The 25,285-nt window shown below is 42.7% G+C and overlaps 1 protein-coding gene across 5 annotated transcripts in view; it reads left to right on the top strand.

The window, feature by feature from the left end:
- EFCAB11 (EF-hand calcium binding domain 11) overlaps positions 1-25,285 on the top strand; it is a 302,187-nt gene that overhangs the window by 65,363 nt on the left and 211,539 nt on the right. The window contains exon 6 of one of the 5 annotated variants that reach the window (XM_016154369.2): positions 8-3,391. The exons of the other annotated variants lie outside the window; for them this stretch is intronic. Within the exon in view, the coding sequence (XP_016009855.1) occupies positions 8-92 (85 nt within the window). The 3' untranslated portion in view covers positions 93-3,391. Of the gene's footprint in view, positions 1-7; positions 3,392-25,285 lie in introns of those variants that run through there. 5 annotated transcript variants of the gene reach the window in all.

Below are 25,285 nucleotides of genomic sequence, written 5' to 3'. Positions count from 1 at the left end.
TGTGCAGGATGCTTCCTAGTTGCTGGGGATACAGAGAAATAGAGAATCACTTCCTCTCCTCAGGGAACAGCATACGATGTACGTGGGAATGAAGGCAAACCCATGGAAAATAAATAGGAGCAGGTCATTCACTGTCTCGTTCCACCAGGTGAGATGAAATAAGTTCAGAGAAGGGAGCAGTCGCGGGTGGGGGGGGGGGTGGTTAGGCCCCCAGAGGATGCGAGAGGCGCAGATACCGGCAGGAAGAGGAGAGCGTCCCGGGCCGCCAAGGAAGTTTGCTTCTGCAGTTCACCCTGTTTTCCCTAAAATTATGATTAGAGGATCTCGTTTAACTTCAAGATTTTCTTCATTGTATATTTCCTGTAAAATTGTTAGGATTTGGTCATATGGATCACTTCTGACCATTTCGTGTATTTTCCAGTATTTCTGTAATGATTCCCTATTACTCTTCCAGAATTGTTTTATGTTGATATGATGATGGTGAAGAAAGGATTGCCAAAAACACACTAGGAAATAAAAGTATCAACAGTTATATTTCTTATGAAATAAATGTGGGAGCACTTTCATATTTGTAGTTACTAAAAACTATTCCATCTACGCAGTCACGATTTTGCAGCATCTTAAAATGTTTGAGACCGTTACTCAGTGTTGTCTTAGCCTGGCACATTCAGACATGAAAACTTCAGAAAACTGAATCTGTGGTCAAGATTGGCAGAGTGTTTCTTTGGCATTAATTTAACAGTGAGTCGTTGGATTATTCTTCATTTAATGAATTTAGAAGTAAACCTGAAATTTTCCATTTAGTGTTCTTTCTTCCTTTTTAGTTATTTCCTGTCCCTTACTCTTCATTTCTTTCCACCAAGCCTGTGGTCTCCCCGGTTTGGTTGTGAATTCCTTTTGGACAGGGATCACTAAATCACTAGAGCTTTGGACGGTGCTCAAAAAATCCTTAGCGAATGAATACAAACAACATTCCGCATGTGATTAGAAAGAAATAATGCAGAGGAAATTAAATACAAGTACATATGCGTGATTTTAATGTTTGCACGTGATTTCGAACCATCTATCTTATTATAGCAACTTCCTGCCAGTGTTACCCTGCCAGGAGCTAACCTTGATATGAAGGCCGTAAGATTTATAAGCCTAGCAAAGAACTCTTAAACGTCAGTTATTTTGTAAGACAGACCTGTTACCTGTGACATATTAACACGTTTGACAATGTGGATGCTCGGATTTTAAAAGATCTTTGGCTTCCTCTTCTGCATAATTAAGTTCTTCACAGAACAGCTTATATATTATAGATTCCACACGTGTATTTTAGGCTAGTCAGACTACACAACTAAAATTTGATCGTGATTACTAGCTTTTCAAAAGCTTTCTTCATTTCCCAGCAGGCAGCTTCTTGTCAGAATTCATTTCCCATTTGGAAAATATCTCTCTGACCCGCGGTTTTTCAGACACAAGTCATCCTTCACATATTTGAGTCTACCATTGTCATCAATCCTTAGCTCCTCGGATGCCAAAAGACCCCTTTATATTCAGAGGGATAAGATCTATTTAAAACAGTGGAAGAGAGAAAACTAAGAATATTCAAAGATTTTGTTCCAGTGGCATTTCCAATTTTTAAAAAATGCTTTCCGTGTGTGTGGGTGTGTGTGTGTGTGTGTGTGTGTCTGTCTGTCTGTCTCTCTGTTTTTACAGTTTAAGGAATTAAAGTCAAAACCGGTATAGCTGAAGCAAGATGTGCTTTCTGTTTTCCCTCAATTTTTATATAATTAAAATTAAGCTTTGGCAGAGCTGCAGTACACGTTCAATTTAGCAAACGTTTGCGGAGACCCCTTCGTTGGCCCTTCATAACAGTGGTCTCTACAGAACTGCCCTCCAGTTGGAGAAAGCGAATGTGAGAGAGTGTATTCCAGATGTGACTGCTAAAGAAATTAAATTCACTGTGGCAGAGGTTCGGTTGGGAACGCATCATGCAGTTTCTTGTTGGATCTTGGAGGAAGTATTAGATTTGACTTGCAAAGGGGAGAGTCGTTCCAGGAAAGAGATACAGAGATTAGATTGAACAGGGCATATACTGATTCTTGCACAAGGAAGGGACATGATGACAAAGGTCTTCATCTGGCTTCAGGCTACAGGATGTACCAGAGAATGAAGAGGCTGGTCCACAGGAAGACTGTGACTGACTAGGGCTGAACCAATGAGGTCCTATTTCAAGGGTAAAGGGAGTGCACATGTGAAGTGAGGGTCAAATCTTATAAATTTTACACAGAAGGAATCTGGTAGCCTCAAAAGCTGATTGGATATTGGGAAGCAGTGCAAAGAGAACTGTCGAGGTTAGCTTTAAGGACCGAGAAGCCTAGACGAATAGGAGACTCACGGAGCCACGTTAGCATCCTTGGAGAATTAAAAAGAGAAACAGACCAGGCGGGGCCCTGGGAGGAGGCCTCTGGTTTGAAGGGAAGCCAGGCAAGGAATAGTCAGGGGCGAGCCAGGAACCTACACTTTCACAGAAACAAGGGGAAGACAGTGTTTCAAGACCAGGTGAACAAAAGAGTTAAGAAATCAAAGGCCTGAGTTTGGTTTTAGACAGAAGGACAAAGTGTCGGCCTTTGAGAACTTCAGAAAACTGGCAGAAGTAGATGCCAGATGGTGAAGACTCTGAAAGGGAGAAGAGTTCGTGTTATTAGTGAGACTGTAATACGAAGTCCTTCATATATTTCTGGTAATAAACGCCTTTGAGGGAAATCCACTCACCCGACGAGTGTTACATGACAAAATGCCAGCATATTATTAATACCTGTAGATTTAAAACATACCTATTTCTACATTGTAACCCAAACATTATTTTTGCGAACCATTTGGAAATAACATTTTTTTTTTTGATTCCACTCTTTCAGAATTTCTCTTATCCTTCTCTGAGATTTATTTCTAGGTCATTGATTCAGATTCCAAAACTAGTGTTTTCTATAAGCTTATTTTATGCTTACTAGAGTTTAAATTCAAACGTTTTTCTGACAGTAGCAACTGAAATAGCTTCAAAGACTTTTTTTTACACCTACCTTTGCTTTTTCTTTGTTGACTGTATCTTTCCTAAAGTGCCCCAGATTGATAGGTCCTGAGATAGTATTCCTATAGTAACAACACAAAAATGGTGTTGTGCTTTTTAAAATTGAGAAGTGTCCTCTGGCCTTCTGGTTCCTGAAAAATGTCCTTCACTCCTAAAAGGAGCCGATCAAGAAAAAAGTACATGAGAACTGGGTCACAGGACCTGTGTGACCTTGGGGAGGTCAACCCCTAGAGGTTTTCAGCTATGCTGTGAAAGGATTGTTTAGAGGATCGATTGGGTCTCTTTCAAATTAAAAAAAAAAAAAAAAATCCCAGAACTCATGAATACGCTACTTTATTCTTTACCTTGGTCAGCAAGCCAACCACGTGGTATGAGTCCACATTTGAATAAGTGGCCAGGTCCCTCCGGCACTCTCTGTGCCCCATTCCCTAAGGGTGCCACATGCTCGGCCTGTGGTGGAGGATCATCTCGCCCCTCCCGTGGCTGAGTTGCTTACTCTCTAACCTCGCATTGCCTGTTTTCTGGTGTATGATGGTCCCTGCCTAACCTCCCATACACATCAATAAATATCTGATGATCAAATAAACCAGCTGTATTATGTTATCGTCCACCCTGGTGTTGGGGAACCACCATACTAAGCATCAGAATCGATTATGAGTTTAAAAACGTGGCAATCTCCAGGTTCCCTTCTCCTGGCCACCTTTGATATTCGAGTTTCTAGAAATGGGCCTGTGCCTTCATATTTTAAAAGATCTCCATGGACCGTGCTCCTGCAGGAAGCACTAGTCTATCGTCAGTGGGTTCCTGGAAGTCACCGACCGTGGCCCCTACCAGCACATTCCCAAGCCCTGGGGCAATTCCTGGCAGAAATTGGGTATATAATAAATGTTTGTAAATAAATGAATCTAAATTTTGGGATATATATAAATGAGAATAAAATGTTTTTCTTTTTGGTCGTAGATATAATACCTAGAAACTTTATATACTTATTCGCGCTACCCATAAAAATTCTATTTTTAAGTAAATAAATTATTTAAGTGCCCAAATCACCGATAAAATTCAAAACTCATGGTTCATTACCTAATAATTGTGGCTGGGACCACTTGGCTCTATTTGCCCAATTCTTACTATTTGTGATAAATCACTTGCTTTCATCATTACTGCCTTGCCATCTACCTTGTTCTAAATGGTTTTATAAGAAGTCACAGCCCATCTTGCTTAGTTATAGAACCCTAGTATTTTGAACTCTGTTTCTTCCTTTGGGGATGTGAGTCAAGGGTCGGAGCAGGACCAGCATTAACTCTGTTGTCCCACGAGCCACAGTCGTGTGTGTCAGGTTTCTCTGCTCCAGAGAAAAGAAATTGAGGGAAATCGTGTTTTTACCTAAGAAAATTACTCTATCCTGAATACAAAAACTTTATCACTAATAGCCTATTGACCCACGTCATAGGTCTAAGACCCCCGTTCAACTGGCTTTATTGCCGTGGTCTGGAACCGGACCTACAGCATCTCCGAGGTGTGCCCATATTTCTGAGTAACAGATCACCCTGACGCTGAAGGAGATCATAGCAATGAACATTTAGTCTCTCAGTTGTGCGGCAGGAATCTGGGCGTGGCTTAGCGGGCGGTTCTGGCCCGTGTCCTCTCATGAGGTTACACTCAAGACACTAGCTGTGGCCGCAGTCAGTTGAAGGCTTAAGTGGGGCCGGCAGGTTCTCTCCTGAGGCGGCTCACTCAGATGCCTGGTGTGTTGGTGCCCGCCGTTGCCAGGAGGCCCCAGTTTCTCGCCAAAGACTCTCATCTTTGAGTTCCGGGTGCTCATCGTCAGGGCTGCGTGTCTTCACGACGCAGCATCTGGCTGCCCCCGAAGCGAATGACCCCGGGGGGGTAGCGAGTGGGGGAAGCCCCAGTGCCCACGCTCAGGGGGAGGGCTCTCAGGCTCCGCCCTTGTGGAAGGAGCAGCAAAGACTCTGTGGACACATTTTAAAACCACCACAGCCTATGACATAAAACCCCGTTTACTCCCTGATTCAGTGCTTTGTCTAGGATCTGAAAGCATCCATGATCCAGGTTATGTATTTCCCTTCTTATCCATGAACAGAAGGTGGCTATCGGAATTCCTGGTTTCCACTTCTTTGCAGCCTCCACTTCCTTTTTCTTTTCTTAGATAAGATAATGAGGTGGTAAAAATCATGAAGTATTAAAAATCATGAAGATGTCATTTTCTCCATGCATTCCAGACCAGAAACTTTTTCCTCTAGACTACAATTCCTAAAACTTAATCTCTCTTATTGGAGGTGTGAAGAAGTTTAAGAAACCTGCCCAATTTCCCAACGAACCGGTGAACACCACTTACATGGCACTTCCGGGTGATTGGAAAAACAGGTGCCCAGAACAATAAGGCTTTAGAGGAGCATCTTATCATTAAAGGAGAGCTTCTCCAAAAATGAAACCGGCGACCGTCAGGTATTTTGTCGGTGATTTTATATATGGCTTTTCGGGAAGACAAGAGAAAGGTGAAGTCAGTAACAGCTATAAGCCCAAATAGGCCTTAGAAATAAATCAACCTGAAGGCACTTATTACCTGAGCCAGGTATTAGGCACTGGGGTTTTTATATAATTCAGTTCTTTTCCATCCTCCCCAGTCTTTCCTCCTTCATGTGCTTTCTCACATCTTGGTTCTAGCACTTAAGAATGTTGTCACAATTCTTGGTCCACATCTGGCCGCCCCACTAGGCTGGGAAGTGCCTAAGGGGCAGAGATGTGACTTTCATCTTTGAATCCCAAGTGCTCAAGGCAGTGCCTGGCTCTTGGTTGATTTTTATTGTTTGCTGTTGATTTTAACCAGCTTTGTAAATATCATTATCTTCTTTTTCTCCAGAAGGGTGTGTGACTTGACTGAAGCTGCCCAGTACATGGCAGGGTTTGGGATTCAGGGCCAGGTCTGTGGTTTGTGCTTCAGCACAGGTGCTCTTGGAAGACTGTAGGAGGCAACTGTGTCGGGAGGCCCAAGTAGCATCCTTACAGATCCTACCTGGGAGAAATTACTTAAGAGATTTTTCTGTGTTTACCCAGAATGGATCATCATAGGTTAAGAGACTGCCAAAAAGAGACAGTTTGTCGATCAGATAAAAGGGTCTTAAAAATAAGCTGGCCCATAGTGTTCAGGCTACGAATGAATTTTTAGTATCACTCAATGTTCTTCCATCTCTAAGTGTGATGCTGAAAGTTTCTTATACCTAAAATGCTAAGGGAAGAAAGCCTTTGTACCTTTCTCTTTCCCCATTTTTTCCAGAGACTTTATCCTGGTCGAGGAAGGAATCAAACATGGTAGTGGGAGCTCAGTAAGTGAGCAGATCTTGTGTCAGACCCTCTGGCCAAAATGATCATGACTAGCAGAGGCTTCATTGCAAGAGTCTAGGCCCCAAACCAAGAGAGAGGTAGAACAAGTGCATTCAAGTGGTGTCTTATGTCTAAGTCCACAGGACCCTGGTGGCAGGATATGCAGTGGAGGGAGGCGGAGTTGAAGATGGCTCCTAGGCCTCTGGCCTGGGAGTCTAAGCGCATGGCGGCTCCACTCAGTATGACAGGGGACACAGGAAAAGGAGCAGGTGCAGGTCAGTGGTGATGCCAATTTGGGACATGTCTGTGGAACAGCGGGGAAGGTGTTCTACCTAGAAATGGACATCAAGGTCAGACGGTTCCATGACAGAGGAGTTGTCCCAGGATATCTGAGAGAGAGTCTGAGTCTTAGGTGTGTGTCTGTTGATGGATCGTTTGACAGAAAAGAGCCAAATGGCACAGCCGGCCTTTCTTGGCTTTGCTGTTCTGTTGGGTATCTCTGCTGCTGTCTTTACATTTCAGTGTCCTCCTTGAGGAGAGGAGCAAGAATGACCTCTTGTTTCTGGATGTAGAAGGGGACGTTGTTCTGGAGGCTGAGAGCCCATCTCTCTGCCCATTCTCCCGTTACATGGAGCTTGCTTCCGCTCGTTATGATTTGACAATCTTAAATACCTCCTTTATTTTTTTGTTTTGCTTTCCATGTTGTCTGTATCTGTTTTTGAAATGTCATTCATTTTTCTTTTTAGTAGACAACTGCAAATTCATGCTTTATTTTCCTGGGAAAAATAATTCTAATAAAACTGTAGCTTGCTTTTTCCATGTGGGTGTTGATACAGATGTTTGTAATGAGACCTCTTTTGATTAGTCACTTACTATCTGACTCTGTGAATTATTTTAGATGTGCTGGCTCACTTTTTTTTTTTTTGATTCAAAGAGTTATCTTGAGACATAACGTACTTAGCTTGTATTATAGTCTACAAACTTTCCAGCATATTCTCTTTTTTGTGTGTGTGCTAATCTGATAGCATAATTAAAATGTCTGACTTCAGTTCTTTCCTTACAAATACTGCCTAACTCTTCTGTCTTTAATTAGCTGAAACTGTTCCTATGCAAACAAATAACAGTTGAAGATTGTGCTACCTACACTCTTTCCTTGTGAAGATTTAAGTGCACCCCTTGTTTGTTAAATTCTAGTCTTTTAAAAAAAAGCTAGATGTGACATATTTTGTCATTTAGTATGATGGAGTAGAAAACAAAGGACCACGACTGTAATTTTATTGTTATACCTTTTGTTAACATTCATTTGAGAAGCCAGTGTGGCAGGTGGACTGAGGACAGGTTTTAGATTCACACCAGCTTGAACATCTCAGCCCCGCCACTTCTCTGTGGTGCAACTTTGGACAAGTTGGGTACCTCTCTGTGCCTTAGTTTTCTGTATGGAAAATGAAGGTGATAATATTTGCCTCACAGATTATGCAGAGTAAATGACATAATGCAAATTACATGCTTAGCACAGTGCCTGGCACATGGTAGGTGCTCAATAAATGCTAGCTAGCAATATCTATTTTTATATAGAACCAACCAAGGGAGAATCGCAACACAGGCGTCCGCCAATACCATGGGGTGTGCAGGTGCCAACCACCCTTCAGTTACGTGGCAGATGGAGGCAATCTGTACTAGTCTTCCTGCATTGACCAGACATTGGGTGTAGGCTGCCTCCCAGGGGAAGGGGCCATCGCCTTGAACAAGGCAACTTATTTTGGCTGTAGGCGAAGCTCAAGACATTCTCAGCTGTGAACCCCCTTAGCAGGTAACACTTCCAGCTGGAGAATCTGGTGGTGACCACAGCATCCACAATCATGTATATCCATTTTTTGAGTCTTTCCCCTTTTCAACAGACTTTTAAAAATTAGCCGATTGACTGTTGGTCCAGCTTACTTCAGATAAGAGCATCTTTACTACGTACACATAGTCTCCTGAAGGCGTCATCGTGTTCTGTCTTTACATATGCCAAATTGTGACATGACAACGCTGTGGCTTAATGACAACTAATAAACGTGTGTGATATATTCAAAGCTCAACTGATGTTAGGACTCTATTGACTTTTAAATACTTTCCACTCTATATTTTGAGATTTATGAAATGTCAGATTTTGCTTCTTAAATTTCCCAGCTTTTTTTGGCATGTGATGATTTCCTCCCCCCTATAAGACTCCATTGTTATGCTATAGGTCACTCTCTCGCACGCCCTCTGGCATCTGCCGCTGGGAGCCGTCCACTCCCGTCCCTTTTACGTTAGCGTTTTCCCTTTAGACCTGCATCCCTGTGTCCTGAGCCCCCGACGGTCAGTGTGAGCGATGGCCGGTCTCCAGGATGCCCAGATTTCATTTCTAGATATACTCTTTTGACCTTGAAAACAGGAATGCTGTTTTTGTAGTTGTTTTTGTTTCACTGTTTACCATCCTAACCACTTTTAAGTATACAGTGCAGTAGTATAAACTATACTTATATTGTTATGTAACCAATCTCTGGAACTTTACCATCTTACAAAACTGAAACTCTGTCCCCATTAAACTATAACTCCCCATTCCTCCCTCCTCCAGCCCCTGGTACCCACCATTTTCCTTTCTATTTCTCTGATTTAAGCAACTCCTGGTACTTCATGTCAGTAAAATCCTACAATGCCTATCTTTTTTTGACTTGCTTATTTCACATAACATAATGTCTTCAAGGTTCATTCATACTGTGTCAGAATTGTCTTCCTTTTAAGGGCTGAGTAATACTCCATTGTATGTGTATACCACATTTTGTTTATTCATTCATCTTTTGATGGACATTTGGGCTGTTGACAGTTTGGGGCTGTTGTGAATACCGCTGCTGTGAACATGGGTGTGCCAGTTTTTGTTTATTTTTAAATATATTTTTTCGTTTCTATCAGATTACAGATGCTAAAGAGGAAGTCTGAGTCCCTTTGCAAGTGTGACCATAAATATCACACAAAGATACTATGATTTCTGCAGGGTCTGTTTTCCTTTCGCGTTGGGCATGCGCTAACCTTTTAGCAGGAATTCTATTCAGTCTCATTTATACTTAGCCCTTCATTTAGCCATGTTTTGTTGTTTCCTTGGTTTCAAATTTTCTCTCTTTAGATGAACTGGGAACTGAAGCCTTTCATTTGACTTGTGATCTTGTACATTCTGGAAGCTCATACATGTAATCGTGTAACAAATAAAGCAGCTGGAAGAAATCTTTCCTTGAACAAAGCCCAAGTGGGGCATTTGGGTGTGAGCCAAGATTTCAGCAGCTACAGAGGGAGATGTAAAAAGACTGCCTATGTTACAACACCAACAAATCACTTCTGGCCTGATAGGAATGTCCTTTAGGTAATGATCAGATAGAGGATAGAGACCTTTACAAGTTTAATTGCCTGCCCACAAAATAAAGCGTTTACTGTAACCTTCCAAGGTCTCTGCCCAAGTTAATTACTGTGATATACCTGAAGGTAGAGCCTCATTGTGACTCAGTGGACTCAGCCATGGACGGAAATTCTAAGGCTGCTCATTCTGAACCTGGCCTCCCGCTAAATTGCCGTGTGGTCCCCTTGGCAAAACATGGCATGTTTGGCTTCCTAGGATTCTGTTCCTCCAACTAAAATTCTGAACCGTACTATAAATTTAGCTACTAAATAGCTAGTAATAAATGAAGCCCTGTATTAACAGCCTCTTTTTAGAGGAGAAAGCTTAATGTCCTACAGCAATTAAATATGTAAAATTTTACTGGACATTTTGACAAGATTGTATATTTATTTTTTTATGTTTATACATATACATATGTCTGGATTGACACACGCAAAATCAAAAGCTCAGAATGGAAGTAGTTTTTAAAAATATATAAAGGAGTGTCTCAGGTTTTTTAATCGTTTGTCAGTTCATTCAGCCAACATTACCTTGAGTGAGGCTTCTCAAACCTTAGGAGCATCAGAGTCACCTGGAGGGATTTCGACAACCTTGGTGGGACCCATCCTCAGCATTTCTGATTCACCGGATAGGGTGCACATGTGCTTTATTCCAACCTAACGCCCATTGGTCGACATTGAGTCTGCCCTGAGTGACCCCCTATGGCTGATGCCCTGACACTGAAAGATGAGGGACAGGAGTCAGCCAGGCAAAGACAGCATGGTGGAGGGGTGGACATCAAGGCCAAGGTCACGGCCAGTGCAGAGGTCCGGAGGTGAGGAGACCACAGCCCCTGAGAGGAGCGGAAAGATGTGTGGTCGGGAGTGGGGGCACAGAGATGAAAGCCTTGCAGCCAGCAGCCTGTAGTTGGACATCCTGGAGAATAATAATGGGCCAAAATTAAGTTAGTCAGGAAAAAAGTACAGAAAAAAGAAGGCAAGGAAAAAGAGAAAAATTCTGCAACCTACCGCTGAACAATGTCCCTTTTCAACCAGATCGTTTTAACACATTATTTTCACCAACTTCTAATTTGATTTTGACTAAGTTGTTTTCGCCAAATTACTTTCAGTTGTATTATCTAGTTCCAAATCAATAGGATTTGGGGACTTACCGGATCCAGTGGCGAGCTGGAGCCGGCTCGTCAAGCCAGGTCTGCCGTCTTTTCCCCGGTGGCATTCAGGGGTGTCACTTCGGTAGCTTTAAATCAGCAAATACTACTAATCAGGGAATTTCCCCTCCCCCCTCCCATGAAGCCAGCTCCCCAGCACACTGCTAGATGTCACTGCGTGAGGTAGAAGAAGTCCCAACGTCCTGGGTTTTGGCTTGGGACTCGAACACAGAAGTTGTATACCAGTGCTGTGCCGCACAAACTTTGGAGTCAGAAGGACCAGGATTTGAATCGTGTCACTTTCCTGTCATTTCCAGCCGAGTAGTTAACTTCTCTAAGCTTCATTTTCCTTATGTGTGAGATGGAGTCACTAATATGTAACTTACAGATTGTTATACCATTAATCCTTGAAAGATAGAAGTTATTATGATTATTACTGTAATGAAGGAGGAGCCCGAGGACGTAGTTGGCTTTTTTTTTTTTTTTTTTTTAATTCATGAAGCGTGAGTTGCTTTTGAGTTTTAGGTAGAGAATCCTGTTAAACAACTATAATAGCTAACATTATCCAGTGTTAACTATGTGCATATTCGTGTGTTATTTTCTTTAATCTTCAAAAGAATGCTAGAGGTAGATGCCAGTGATGTGATCGCCCCCATAATACAGCTGAGGAGACTGGGCTTTCACTGAATAACCGTCTCATGGCCGGATAGCTGATAAGTGCAGAGGCAGGAGTTGGAATGAGAGTTTGTCTGAATTCAAGGTCTACATTCTTAACCAATGTGCCTACGAGGTCTGCCCTCAATGGACACATCTAAGGTGGATGGTATGCATTTATGAATCTCCTGAGTGGCCGAAGTCTTAGGTGTGAATGAGCTCACACTGGAAGGATCTGAAGAGAATGATAGGGGGCAAAGGTGCAGCCCTGGGCACTGCTGGTATTTAAAAGACCAGATGAGTTTAGAGAAGAAAAGAACAGTGAACGGTTTTAGATGCCACAAGGAAATCACCAAAGCTTAGAATTAAAAAGGATTCCTTGGATTTGACAATGTGGAAAACATTGATAATCTTAACAAAAGCAGTTTGGATAAGGTAATGGAGACAGAGACCAGATTGCTTTGGGGTCGAGGAGTGAATCAATGAGACGAAAACAGAGAGAACTGGTATAAACTACTTTTGAAGAATAAGATGCTAGAGGAGTGACTTGGCATCTAGGGAGAGATTTAACAGCATACACGTGTTGGGAAGAAAGAGTGAGCAGAAGTAAAGGCATAGGAATGTGATCGAAGGAGCAAGCCCTTTAGGAGGTAGGAGGAATGGGATCCAAAGCCTGGTCAAAGAATTCTGACTGGATTGATGTTGGGTTTGGATTTCATAAGGAGGCAGAGAATGGAAGGTAATGGGTAGTAAAGGCAGGGCACCATGGGCTCTCGGCTACGCAGAGGTATGTAAAACCAGACAAACCTTCATGGACAGAGAATGTAGCGTGGCCAAGGTCCTGAATGTCTCAAAGATACTGAAGAGAAGTTGGGGATAAATGAGCAACAGAGTTGTAAGAGTAAGGAGGAGTCATGCACAGCGAGTGGGGTCTTGACATCAAACAATTCATATGCAGAGAAGTTCTGGGCAGTCGACAACATCGAGTCTAGCTATTGAAGGTCAGTTTTTGAAGCAGAATGGAAGTGAAGGTTATCAGAATTCAGGAGATCAAGACCTCGCACTGGTACCTTTGGAGTCTCCATCTAATAAGAATATGTCTCTTTAGAATACTTTGTTTTTAATTCAAATGTCTGTCTCTAAAGCAGTCCCTCCCGATAAGGATGGGAACACTCCTGGTGGGCAGTGACACATTCTTTAATTGGTGTCTGAGAAATCTGATAGAATCTTCAACTTTTTCTTGGGATCTTTTTCCTGGGGTTGGTAAGAGAATAGAAAAGTCCTAGAGTCATTTCTTCTCCTTCTAAGGGATGTACGGCTTATACTTTCAGAAGTTAATGATGATAATAATAATAATAGCTGCCATTTGTTAAACTCTTATGACATTCTAGCCCTGTGCTGTAACTACCATTCTTTACAGGCTTAAAACAATGCAGTGAGATGGGTATATTTTTAGCCTCTATTTTATAGATGAGAACTCTGAAGGCTTAAGATGTTAAGTCGCTTGTCAAGGTCACTCATCTCGTAAGTGACAGAGGCAGTATTCAAATGCAGGCACTCTGCCTCTAGAACTCAAGATCTCGACTGTGAAAAACTGCCTGTCAATGGGGAGACCTGGGTCAGCCTCTACTGGACATCTGTGTTTTCCTGTTTGTGATGGAGGAAGCAAGTAGCCCCTCGGGATCCCGTGTCTGAGAGACACACCCTCGGGACGAGGGCTCCTGACTGGCCGCCTTCTCCCCGGTGCCCAGCTTCATCCTGCTTCTCTCTGGAGCAGACTCACCGTGCCTTTGAGTGCCCACCACCCCAGACAGCACAGCCCTCCCAGGAGAGTGCCCCTCCCTGGTGGGGGCAGCGTGAGATGTCTTCCCAAAGCCCCCGGAAGTTAAACCTCTACTTGCAAGAGAGCTGAGGGATGGCAGTGACAGGCATTTCATTCTTTCATTGGCTCTCGGAGAGATTAGAAATTTGTTTCACAGGGCATGCTACTATAATGCAGCTCAGCTGTTCAGAATGCAAGGAAAACTCAGGTTTCCTTGATGTGGAAACCTTAATTCAAGAATGCTCAGAAAAGTAATATGAGAGGAATGCGAGGAGATGAAAGCATTTCTTTGTAATGACAAAAACAAGTTACTCGACGAGGAGGACCTCCTTGAAAATCACATTAATTTGCTTCTAAATTAATTTGCTATTTGCCAAAAGTGATTTTCAGGAAATGATACCTTGCCCTGTGGATGCCCAGCTCTTTCACATTTAAAAGATGCTTTTACCAAGGCCTCATATTTGGACTAACTCCTGATGCATATTCATAGTGATGGAAGAGAAATGATGAGCCCACACTTTTAATTTATTTATTTCTTTTAATTAGTTTCAAGTGTACGGTACATTGGTTAGACATTTAGACATAGTTTCTAAAATGATCCCCCTAATTGCTCCTTCCCTCCTCTGGTTTTCCACCTAGCCAATATATTAATGCCGACTACATTCCCCATCCCCATGACCATCTATCAGCTACAATTTGTACTCCTTAACTCTTTACCCCATTCTCCCAGCCTGCCCCGTATGTCCATCACCAAATTGTCCACTATAATTGTGAGTCCGTTTTTGATTAGTTTGTTCTTTTCGTTCCTTAGATTCTACATAGAAGTGAAATCATATGGTATTTATCTTTCTCTGTTTGACTTATTTCACTCAGCATAGGTCCATCCATGTTGTTGCAAATGGTAGGATTTTATTTTTTTTAATAGCTGAGTAATATTCCATTATATATATGAACCATAACTTCTTTATCCAATCATCTCTTATGAGCATTTAGGTTGCTTCCATATCTTGGCTATTGTAAATTGGACGAGCACACACTTTTAAAACCACAGTATGTTGAGCATTTTTTTCAGCTTATGTTCATAAAGTAGATGAAGATTTTTATTTTGACCTTTATCTGCAAGGGTAGAAGAACATTTCATATTATCTTGCAAGAAGAAAAGCAGTAAAGCAGTTGTGTTTTACCTTCGAAGTTAGGTATATTCCTAAACAATGTCAGTTTGCACCCAATTTTCAATCCCTATAACCCCACTGTCCCACTGCCCCTGCAGCGCACAACCAGTGCAAGAAACAGCTAGAAGTAAACCTGGCCAGTCCACCTCGGAATGGTCCAGAAGAGATACTAAGGAGGATTTACCTTACTCCTGATCATGAGCCTCAAGCCAGAGGGCAAACACCTAAAGCCAGGCCCCAGAGACAGTAACAATAGTGATGCCAGGAAATCGAGTTTCAAGCGGGACTTTGTTAGGGTCTGGTGTCAACACCCAGGGCTTCAGCCAGAACCAGCTAGTGGGGGAGGAAGCGCCTGGGAACCCTAAGAGTGAAGAGGAGGGAGTGAGCCATGCACAAGGTGCTCAGGACGCATTTCAGGCTGCGTGAGCCAGTGCCCCAGGTAGCCTGGTCACAGGCATCCAAGCCGGCCTGTGACTTCCTTGCCTGTATTCATCCGTCTAGCCCAGTGATTCTTGACATGTGATTTCTGGTCTCAAGCGGTCTACAAGGTCAAAAATATTTTCATAATGCTACAGCACTGCTTACCTTGTCTCACTCTGGTGGCGTTTGCATTGATGATGCAAAAGTTGTGGTAGATAAAGCTGCGTGAGTCATTTTATGTGTGTTTTGCATGAGTTGAGGCAGAAGCACCAAACCGCACTAGTCATCACTGTCTTCTTCACCCCATTCCCTTCATGGTTAAAAACAAAGTCGGTTTCACTTAAGAATAGCCTTGATGAGGCAATAAAGACTATTTTATTAAATCTTAACCCTCAGGTGCATGTCTTTCTAATATTTTGGGAAGTAGCATTTCTGTTATGTGCTGAAGCGCGATGGTTGTCTCCAGGAGAAGCAGTCACACAATTAAGTTGAGATCTGAACCGACTGCTGTTTTAATGCAGCGCTGATTTTATTTGAAAGAATGACTGACAGACAAACTACCGTTGTTCAGACTTGAGTATTTGGTGAACATTTTCTCAGAAATGAACGATGTAAGCCTGTCATTTCAAAGAAAACAACTGACAGACAATATTTGTTGCCAGTGATAAAAGTCGAGCTTTCAAGGGAAAATTAGAATTTGGGAAACTTGTATCCACCACTGTGAGCTTGACGGTTTCTCAATACCTAAAGACTTTTCTGATGAATTCAGTGGTGATATTAACATTCGTGATTTTTTATATTGTGTAATGAAATGTGTTAACATTCAGAATATCTGTATAACTCTGAATTAGTATTTTTCTGATAACCAGTGTATGATGTTAGAAAATCATGCTCGGGTAAAGATCTATTGAAACTACAAGATACACGAATGGATTTTAATATAACAAAGTATGAGGAGTTAATTGATATGGTTTCAAATTCTACATTGCAGCTAGCCTTTAAGAAACTACCACTTATTGAGTTATGGTATCAAAAAGAATATCTATAATTATCTGAAAAGACTATTAAAATACTCTTCTCCTTTCAGCTACATAGCTGTGTGAGGCTGTATTTTATTTTTACATACTATAATCATATCGCCTCAAAGGGAACTCAGAAGCAGATGTGAGAATCTAGTTGTAATTTATTAAGCAATACATTTAAAAGACTTGCAAAAATGTAAAATTCTCTTCTCACTATTTTTTTGTTGTTTTGGAAAATTTACTTAGTTTTCATAAAAATATGTCAAAATGCAATGGAGTTGTTATTTTTAAATGAATTAGCATTTTACAATTTTCTAAGTTTTAATTTCTAGTATGGTAAATTTTGATAGATTTAAGACACATCAACAGAAGCTCTTTAGGGTTCTCCATTTTCAAGAGTGTAAAGGAATCCTGAAGCCAAAATGTTCGAGAACCCCTGACCTAGTACATATTGAGTGCAGGCAGAGTGTGATGTACTGATCAGACGTGGGCCTTGCCCACTGAGCTACTCGTCCCCTACATTTAAGCAGATCTTCCCACAGAGGGTGGTAAGTGTGGCGATGGGAGAAGCAGCAAGCAATATGGGAGCACGTTGCAGAGCACCTGGCTTTGTGCAGGGGAGACTTCCAGGAGGAGTTCATGTCTCTGCTGATTCTTGAAAGATGAGTAAGAGTCAGCCAGGCAAAGAGGAGAGGCTGACTACTTTGAGTGGAAGAGTGTGTCAGAGGTCCCCATGTACGAGACCCTGGCTTCATGGCAGATGTAAAGGAAGTCGCGTGTACCTGGAGCACAGAGTGGAAGGGACGGTGAGACCTGAAGTTGGGCTGGAGGACAGCAGCCAGACGATGAATGGCTTTGTGAGTTCAGGAGTTAGGACCGCCTCCTGGGGGCGATGGAGGATCCTGGAGGGTTTTATGTCAGGAGAGTGGCGTCGGATTGTATTTCAGACAGCTCTCTCTGACTGTAGAGAATGGTTATCCAGAAGCAGGGAGATGGGTTATAGGTCACCATGGCAGTCAAATGGAGAGATGGTGGAACCTAGGCTAGGGTGTCAGGGAGATATGTTTAGATTTATGAGAGATTTTCATAGAGAAGTTTCTATAACTAGGCGAAGAGATCGGATGGACAAAGAGGGATGGGTAGGCATCAAGATTGAATCTAGGTTCCAGGTTTAGATCTGGGAGTGATGATAATGTTCACTGACAGAGAGAATATAGGAGGTGCAGGTTTAAAAAGGAGATGGAGGAACTCCACTTGGGTTACCTCTGGCTATCCAGGAGTGGTGGCCAGTCAGCATTTGGATATGTGGTTCTGAAGCCAAGGAGGAAGATCTGGACTCGCGACACAGATTTGAAGATCATCAACATACAGATGGTAACTGAAGCCATGGGCTGAGTGAGATCGCTCAGAGAGAGGGTTTAAACAAGGGAAGACTTCCCAAGAGAGAACCATGGTGAGTACCGACATTTAGGGGATGAGCAAAAAAGGGAGAGTATGTAAGAGGGCTGAGAAAAGTGCCCAGAAAATTAAGAGAATCTAAGACCATGTAGTCACTGAGACCAAGGGAAGAGGGGTCAGGGGTGACCAGTACTGTCAAGAAGTCAGTAAAATGAGGATTAAGGCGTCTCTTTGATTTAGCAATGAAGAGGAAGTTGGTGAGTCATTGACTGCATCCAGAATAAAGCCAGTGGAGCGGTAGGCTCCCATAGCGTGAAGAGTGAGGAAAAGGAGAGGGGGTGGATAACAGGAGGTGTGGGAGAGAGGGAAGGAGGGAGAAAGAGGGGGAGGGAGAGAGTTAGTTGAGATCACTATAATCTATAGGAAGGTTCAAGATGCAAGAGAGAAGGGGAATCCAAAAGGGTGACATTCCAGAAGAGTCAGGAGGGGAGGGGACTTGGGGCATAGGTAGAGGGACGTCACGTCTCCAGTGAGAACCAAGTTCCAGTCAAGCCATGAGGTGGAGACGGCATTAGCTGAAGAAGTCCGAGGCTATAGGATAGTTTTATTAGAAATAGAAGTTCCATGGTGCTCAAAGAAAAGGTTTAGGAGAAGAGTGGGAGTTTAGATTAAAGGAGAGAAAACACAGAGCAGCGTAAGCAAGAAGGCGGGGGAGACTAAGCGGGCCAGAGATGCGGGCCAGAGATGCTCGCCAGGACGACCACCTAACAGTTACACGAGGAGACAGGCAGGATGTACAGAAAGCTGTATCTCTTTGTTGGTAATGTAATTAAAGCAATCACCTTTTTCCATAATAATGCATTTACATCACAACCTAAAAATTACCGTTAACAACAGTGATTCAGTTTTTGTTTTTGTTTTTGTTTTTAACCACAGAACATCATTTTCTGACCAATTCAAATTTTCCTTATGTGTTTCTATTGTTTACTTTTATGTTCACCAGGTTAAGTCTTCAGTTATGTTCCTGCCATTAAGAGTTCCCTATGTGGAAAAATCTGTTCATTATGAGCACATTTCTTGCTTCATTGAGTTGCCTATTTAAAATACAGAGAACCACAAATTAAATGTAGTGCTTTTCCATTTTGAAAAAAGCAGATGAATGGGTATTATTTTCTTGAATACATCATGTTTTTCTTACGTAATTAATAGTCCAGATTCATAGGCTAACAGATGCCAATCCTTGCCTGTTTTGATATTTGTCTCTTATTGAAAGGGATGCTTCCTGATAAGGCAGATGTAATGGAGACAACTGCTTTTTGGGGGCAGTTAAGTGGTCAGCAGAGAGATTAGTCCCCAAAATCTATTTCAGTGAGGTTAATTATACAAAGTATACGACCATTGAAATTATAAAATATCTCAAGTAGCTTCCATATAAGAGTAAGTTATTAAATACGTCCAGATATCAAGTCTAGAGTGCTCCACTAAATATTTATTGTATTTAAGACTTTAGTGTTTGTTCCGGATACACATTTTTTAATGGCGTCTCCTAATTTCTCGAGGTTTCTGATACTGGTGGATGTGAACATGCCGCGATGAGCATGTGTAAGCGGAGACTGCAGTGTATGACAAGGGCGCCGTTAAGAGGGAAATCTGCAGTCAATGCTTAGTGGATCTGATCTGGAGGTCAGAGTTTATTCTTTTGTTTCTTCCCATTGTAACTCCAAAGAGGCCTTAGGTTCCATTTCTTAACTCATGTAATGGATCCTCCTGTGGGGGTTGAGTCTGTGGCAGGCTTCCAGAGAGAGCTTTTGTCTTCGAGGCCACCTAATCCCACCAGGGTCACAGCCCCACCGTCTGTGTTAAACACAGAAGCGCCTCGGGCTGTATCACCCCTATTCCATGCTGATCGTCGCTGGATCAGCCTCCATCCTGTCATCTGGCTGACTTTCCCCCTGTGTCCATGGCCCTGTCTTCCACCCACCTGCAGGCCATTTGCAGCACACACAGCCTCCAGCCAGACGTAGAGCCCTGACGCCATCCTGCACTTTAGATTTTCAGTTCTCTCACCCCCTGTTCCAATGACCCTCATCTGCGCCATGAAGATGACGCGGCTCTTCCCTGGCGTGTTACCAGCAAATGTACCGTCTCTAAAATCTCACATCCACATAACTTTGTTTATGAGTCAGGACCTCTAATACAGTCTTGGGGCATAGGGATGGTAGTGGGGATGGATCCAGACTGCGTTTCTAGCTTTTTATAGAAATGTTTTTAAAATCTCAGCATTTCGTATGTTACTGCTATAGGGCTTTGGTGGGAGGAATTACCTCTCATATTCCAAAGCTTCTAAATCTCTCCGTTGTAAATAGGTGTCGGACGACTTTGAGTGTTTTTTTCCTGCACATATGAGATGCTCATATTGTTCTTCTTCTTTAATGTGATATTTACAGCATTAAATATTTTCTCTCATCCATTGATTTTCTCTCTCCTTCTGTGACTTCTTTTTAGTTCAATATTAGCACTTTCTTTTACATCTTCTATGTCTCCTTAATTTTTCTTTTTTTTCTTCTCCTTTTATTTTATTCCTTTTTTTTTTTTTATCTCTCTGTACTAAATTCTGGAAGATTTCCTCAGTTCTGCCTTCCAGTTCATTAAATCTCTCTCAAGCAGTGTTAGGCTTGCCAATTATATTTTTTTTCATTTCAATATTTTCAGTTGGTCCTTTTTCATTTCTCTTATCTTACAACCTTCCTTAAAAGTTTTTTTTTTTTCAGCTGAGTTATAATTGAAAAATAACATGTTATTTTCAGGTGTACAACATAACGATTTGATATTTGTAAACACTGCAAAATAATTACCACAATAAATCTAATGAACATCCATCATCTTATATAGTTACAAAAATAATTTTCTTCTTTGATGAAGACTTTTAAAATCTCCTTTCTTAGGAAACTTCATGCAATAAGGCATTATTAATTATAGTCACTATGCTTTACTTTACATCTCCATGACTTATTCATCTTATGTACAACCTTCTGATTTCACAATCTTGTTTGATAGCTATTAGTCTTCCATTATGACTTTGAAGATTTTTAAAGTCTTTGTTAGTATTCTGTTATATGTATTTCCTCAAATGTGAATTGTCTTATTCATTGGACTGCCTTTAATCATAATGCACATTCTTGTACATTTCCTAATTTTCCTTTTCTTGAGAGCATAATTTCCCTGTGGATTTGCTCTATAAGGGTTCTCCTGCAGGAGCCGTTTTCAGATTGCTCAACCCCAGGTCTGTGAGTTCCTTAGCTCTGAAACAAGTCATAAATTAAGCATAGCTTGGGAATCCTGCTGAGGGAACTAACAGTTTCTGTGCCCACGTGCAGAGCAGACTCAGATGCTAGTGAAGTATAGGCATCTTATCTTCATTTGTCGTCACGGGTAATTTGGAGTCTTGACCTTAGCTGCGAAAGTGGAACTAATCTCATCCAATCCCACCTGTTATTTGTTCCTTTTTTTTTTTTTTTTTTGCAGATACAGAAATCTCAGACCCCAAGTCCTTCTGGTACCTGCCCCACCTCCAGTCTCACAGGGTCTTAGCCATCACTTACCGCCGTGGGCTTATTTATTATACCCTTTATTTTCAGAGACTTTCTTTTCTTTTTAAAAATGGTTTCAATCAGCCAAGACCCCAGCAAAAAAAAAAAAAAAAAAAAAAAAAAAAAAGAATATTATTCAGACACTTAAATTCAAGAAATTTTAATGGAGGGACTATTTATGGAAATATGGACAGGTATAAAGAATGCCAAAAGATGACTGGAGACTAAAAACAGTAGCCAGCTATTACCATGCCTTGTCCTGAAGAAGCAGGGTTGGAAATGTCATCATTGGAGCCCAGGAGAGCTGTCACTACGGGGGAGGGGCCTCCAGGTAGAAGCGGTGTTTGAAAGGAAGTAGCCACTGGCTGGGAAAGGCAGGCCTGAAGCAGAGAGGGGGCAGGGAGGAAATGTCCTATCCTCTCTCCTCCCACCCTCTTCTCCTGTTGGTGACTTCTGTTGGCCAAACCCTAGAGGAAGGCAGCCAGCAAGGGAGCCCAGACAACGTGCTCCAGAAGGGTGCAGCGGAAGGCAGAAAGTGCATTGAGAGGATATGCAAATAGAGAATAAATAGAACAAGCTTATGTGGATTTTTTTTTCTTTTAATTGAGCATATTATTTCTATATGTTGCAGCGGACTGGGAATTTTCAGCAAGTGTTTACTGTGCCACATTGACTCGGAGTCTAATACCAATCCCTCCTCCAACTACCCAGTTGACTCCCTCTCCAGGCACACCCCTAACATTTGCACGGCCTGGGGCAAGAATATAAATGGAGCCCATAAACTATATGTCTATATACAAAAATTATAAGTCAAGGTAAACTATTAAATAAAATGCTTTACCTTCCTGCCTCGATGAATATGCCTTAAGAACAGAGTAGAATGCAGTCTTGATCTAGAAGTCATCAGTGTCCAGGAGGTCTATATGGGACACCCAGGACCTGGGGGAGTGCTGGCCTCTGGTTTCTGGTTCTGTGCCATGTGGCGAGGAGCTTTGTGTCCACATGCAGTTGTGTGGACACGGCCCTCACATCTGAGTTTAATCCACATCTACAAACAGCCAGCCTTTGGGCGGAGCCTCGGGAGGAGGCAGTGGCAGTGGCTTAGAGATGCTTGGGCAGGGAGTTCTAGGGTCCAGGTACCTGGACTGTGGTCTAGAAGGTGGTGTGAGTATAGGCTGGGGGTGGGCACATCCCCTTGGTCCTGCAACTCCTTATTCCGTGGAGAGGGGTGCAGCTAGAGAAGGGCTAGAGCAGAGCCCTGTGAAACTCAGCCCCAAGGCCGGGTCCCCTCTGGCCTGGGTCTGGTGCTGCTCCCATCGTACCTGATCTTCATCAAGACCTCTAGTTCTCTACCCTCTCTGTTTTTCTCAGACCATGAACCTGGTGTGAGACTCCCTTCTTTCCCTGTTTGGCCTGGAGCCTGTGGTCCATCGTACTCTCAGCACTGCCCTAAGCCTCCAGGCCCCCTTGTTCTTTGTCACTCTTACCTAGCAAAACCTCAACCCTGGGTCAACCCGACTCTCCATCTTCCTGCTTTACACTCAGGTTGTTGGGTGCCGGCAGTATACATAGTATAAGAGGTAAACACATGTCCCTCCCAGCTGGGCCTCTGTGCCCCCAGTGGTCCTTCCATGTTCTCCTAGGCAGCTTTTCCTGGTTGCCACAAAAGCCGTTTCAACCGTCGCCACTTGTCTCAGGCTCCTGCCCCGCCATCTTTCCTGGCTCGTCATCTCAGCAGATGGCCTTGCCTCCTGCTTCTCTAGGAAAATAGAAGTCGTCGAAGCGACAATACCTTTTACTTCCCTCTCCCCCACACAACTTTACCGTACACTGTCGGCGATGGTGGGGAGGATGAGGAGGATACTGGATAACTCTTCTTTACCCGGGACCATTGACCTGCCACTGTGCTTCCTTCCCTCCTGTCACAGTGTCGAGGTGCTGCTTCTCTGCCCCACCCCCCCAGTCTCAGCCAGTCCTTCGACCTGAAGACTGGCTCTGGGTTCTGTCCCCATCTGCTTCCTCTGGACCCGACGGTGTCACCTACCTTCTCTACCACGGGTCTGTGTTCAAGCCGCCGTCTCTCCTCTACTTCTCATGCCAAAGCCCTTGCAGTCCACTGTGATCTTACTTCTGGCCCAGCGACTCCACCGAAACTACTCTGACCAGGCTCGCCAGTGCCCTCTCTGTTGCTAAAGCCAACGGGTCCTTTGGTCCTTCTTTAGAGTGTCTGACACTGGTGAGCACGCCTTCCGAACGCGCCCTTTGCCCTTGACACCTGAGCTCCTCCCGCCTTCCTGGCCAGCTTTCCAGGCCTCCTTCCCACGAATGTCCTCTTCGGGGTTCTGCCCTCAGCTGCTTCTCTTCTTTTTCTACTCTCGGCGCCTGGCCTCTAGAAGGTGCTCAGGCAATATCAAATGATGTATGCAAATCGAGCCGCTGGTTTCAAATTCAGCAATATACTCGAAAGTCTTTAAAAGTTTGAGCCAGAGGAAACCAACTTTTTTTTGGAGTGATACACATTTCCCATTATAAATGATGTATTACTTATTGCAACTGGAGCCCGCTGAAGGAAAAAAGAACATAATAGCTTATTTCAGAACTAATATGGCTATACGTTAGCAACAGAAATGATGCAGCTATCTTATTAGAACTACAACAAAGAGATTGCTTAGCAGCTGTCTCCCCACACTGTCATTTCATTTTGCTCTGTAGTTCTTGGCAGAGAATCTAGAAAAAAAAATTATTAAGCCACGTTGTGTTCTCCTAGAGTAAATGATTTCTGCTTTTCTGAGAAACAAATCTTAACAGGCAATGTATGTCTCCTGATTATTGGAAATAGAACATTTTCGAAGGTTTTTCTTTTCTTTTTTTCCCCCAGAGAGAAATGATTAAACATTATGGTCTTTTCCCTTCCGTATCTTGTGGTAAAGTTTCTCTTAGCTGCATATTCCACACTCAGAACTTGAGGGCCCAACACCAGCCTTGGGGGCCATAATGAGATCTTGAAACACCCCACTTCGCAAAGAGAATTCTGCAGAGAACCGTTCAGTGCTCTCTTTGTGTTGAGATAAAGGGATACCACATGTAGAGCATTCATTTGTTCATTCATCATTCATTCAACAAGTAATTATATTAATAGCCACTTAGAGTCATCTTAGGATAGATAGTATTTAATGTGTGGGAAGATGCTTGGCAAACAAGATGCCGAGTTTATTTTTTACTTCATTTGGCCTTCACCTGCCTCCCCACCTTCAGACTGTGTTAGTCATCAGGACCCACTTTGCATAGTCACGTGTGTCATATTGTTATGATACCATCTGTCTCTGCCACAGTCACTTTAATAGTGATCTAGGTCATGTGGGTGCATGTGTGTGCGTGTGCGCGTGCACGTGCGCGCTACTCTGTACTTAAGCAGAGGGAAAACTTTTTATCAGTCCAGGAAGAGAAGGAATTTTTAAAATTAAATCAGAAGTCAAGGTTCCATTGCCTGATGATTTTTATAGCTCACGTTTTTACAATGTAAGTATGAACTAAAAAAGTGATATTATAACTACTTTAGCTTTTGTTGACATGTCCAAGAAAATGAATATGGCTGGAAGGGAGCCAGGTGAGATGTGTAGATTTCATGGGAAAATTATTCATGCTCTTAATCTTAAGATGTTACCTAGGTGCCCAAGACAGCACAAGGCAGATCTGAATACAGTGCCCAGCCCAGGGTGAGAACTCATGCATGCTCCTTCAGGGGTGTATCATCATGGCCTGCCATAACATAAATGCATGACTTAAGCTGGGTGTGAGGTCATGGGGAGTGGTGACGCCTGTGGCAAAATAATAATAATAAAAAAAAACACTATGCTAGCCAAACAAAAACGTGTGTAGAGATTCAGTACTGCCCCTCGCTGGGGGGTGAGGTTTCCGAATGCTGCCCATCCCCTGCCTTACTTCCTCCTCCACTCTTCTTCCGTCCGCCAAGCACCCCGTGTCTCCGGCTGCTCGCTGCCTGAGACAGAAGCTGCAGTTGAAAAGTTTTTCCCTCATTTCAAAGACTGACTTTAACAAAATGTGCTCGTTTGAAAGTGTTTGCTTACGTCTTATCCAAGCATCATTTAAAACTTTTTAAGATTCATCAATCTTTGTTAGTTGTTTCATTTTATATGCATGTGTATAATGCATGTTCTTTATTTAAACCTTTTAACTATATAGAAGTGAATAAAGTAAAATGCATTCCTT

Source organism: Rousettus aegyptiacus, unplaced genomic scaffold (assembly GCF_014176215.1).
Source record: "Rousettus aegyptiacus isolate mRouAeg1 unplaced genomic scaffold, mRouAeg1.p scaffold_m13_p_3, whole genome shotgun sequence".
NCBI lineage: Eukaryota > Metazoa > Chordata > Mammalia > Chiroptera > Pteropodidae > Rousettus > Rousettus aegyptiacus.
This window is presented reverse-complemented; position numbering and strand designations above follow the sequence as displayed.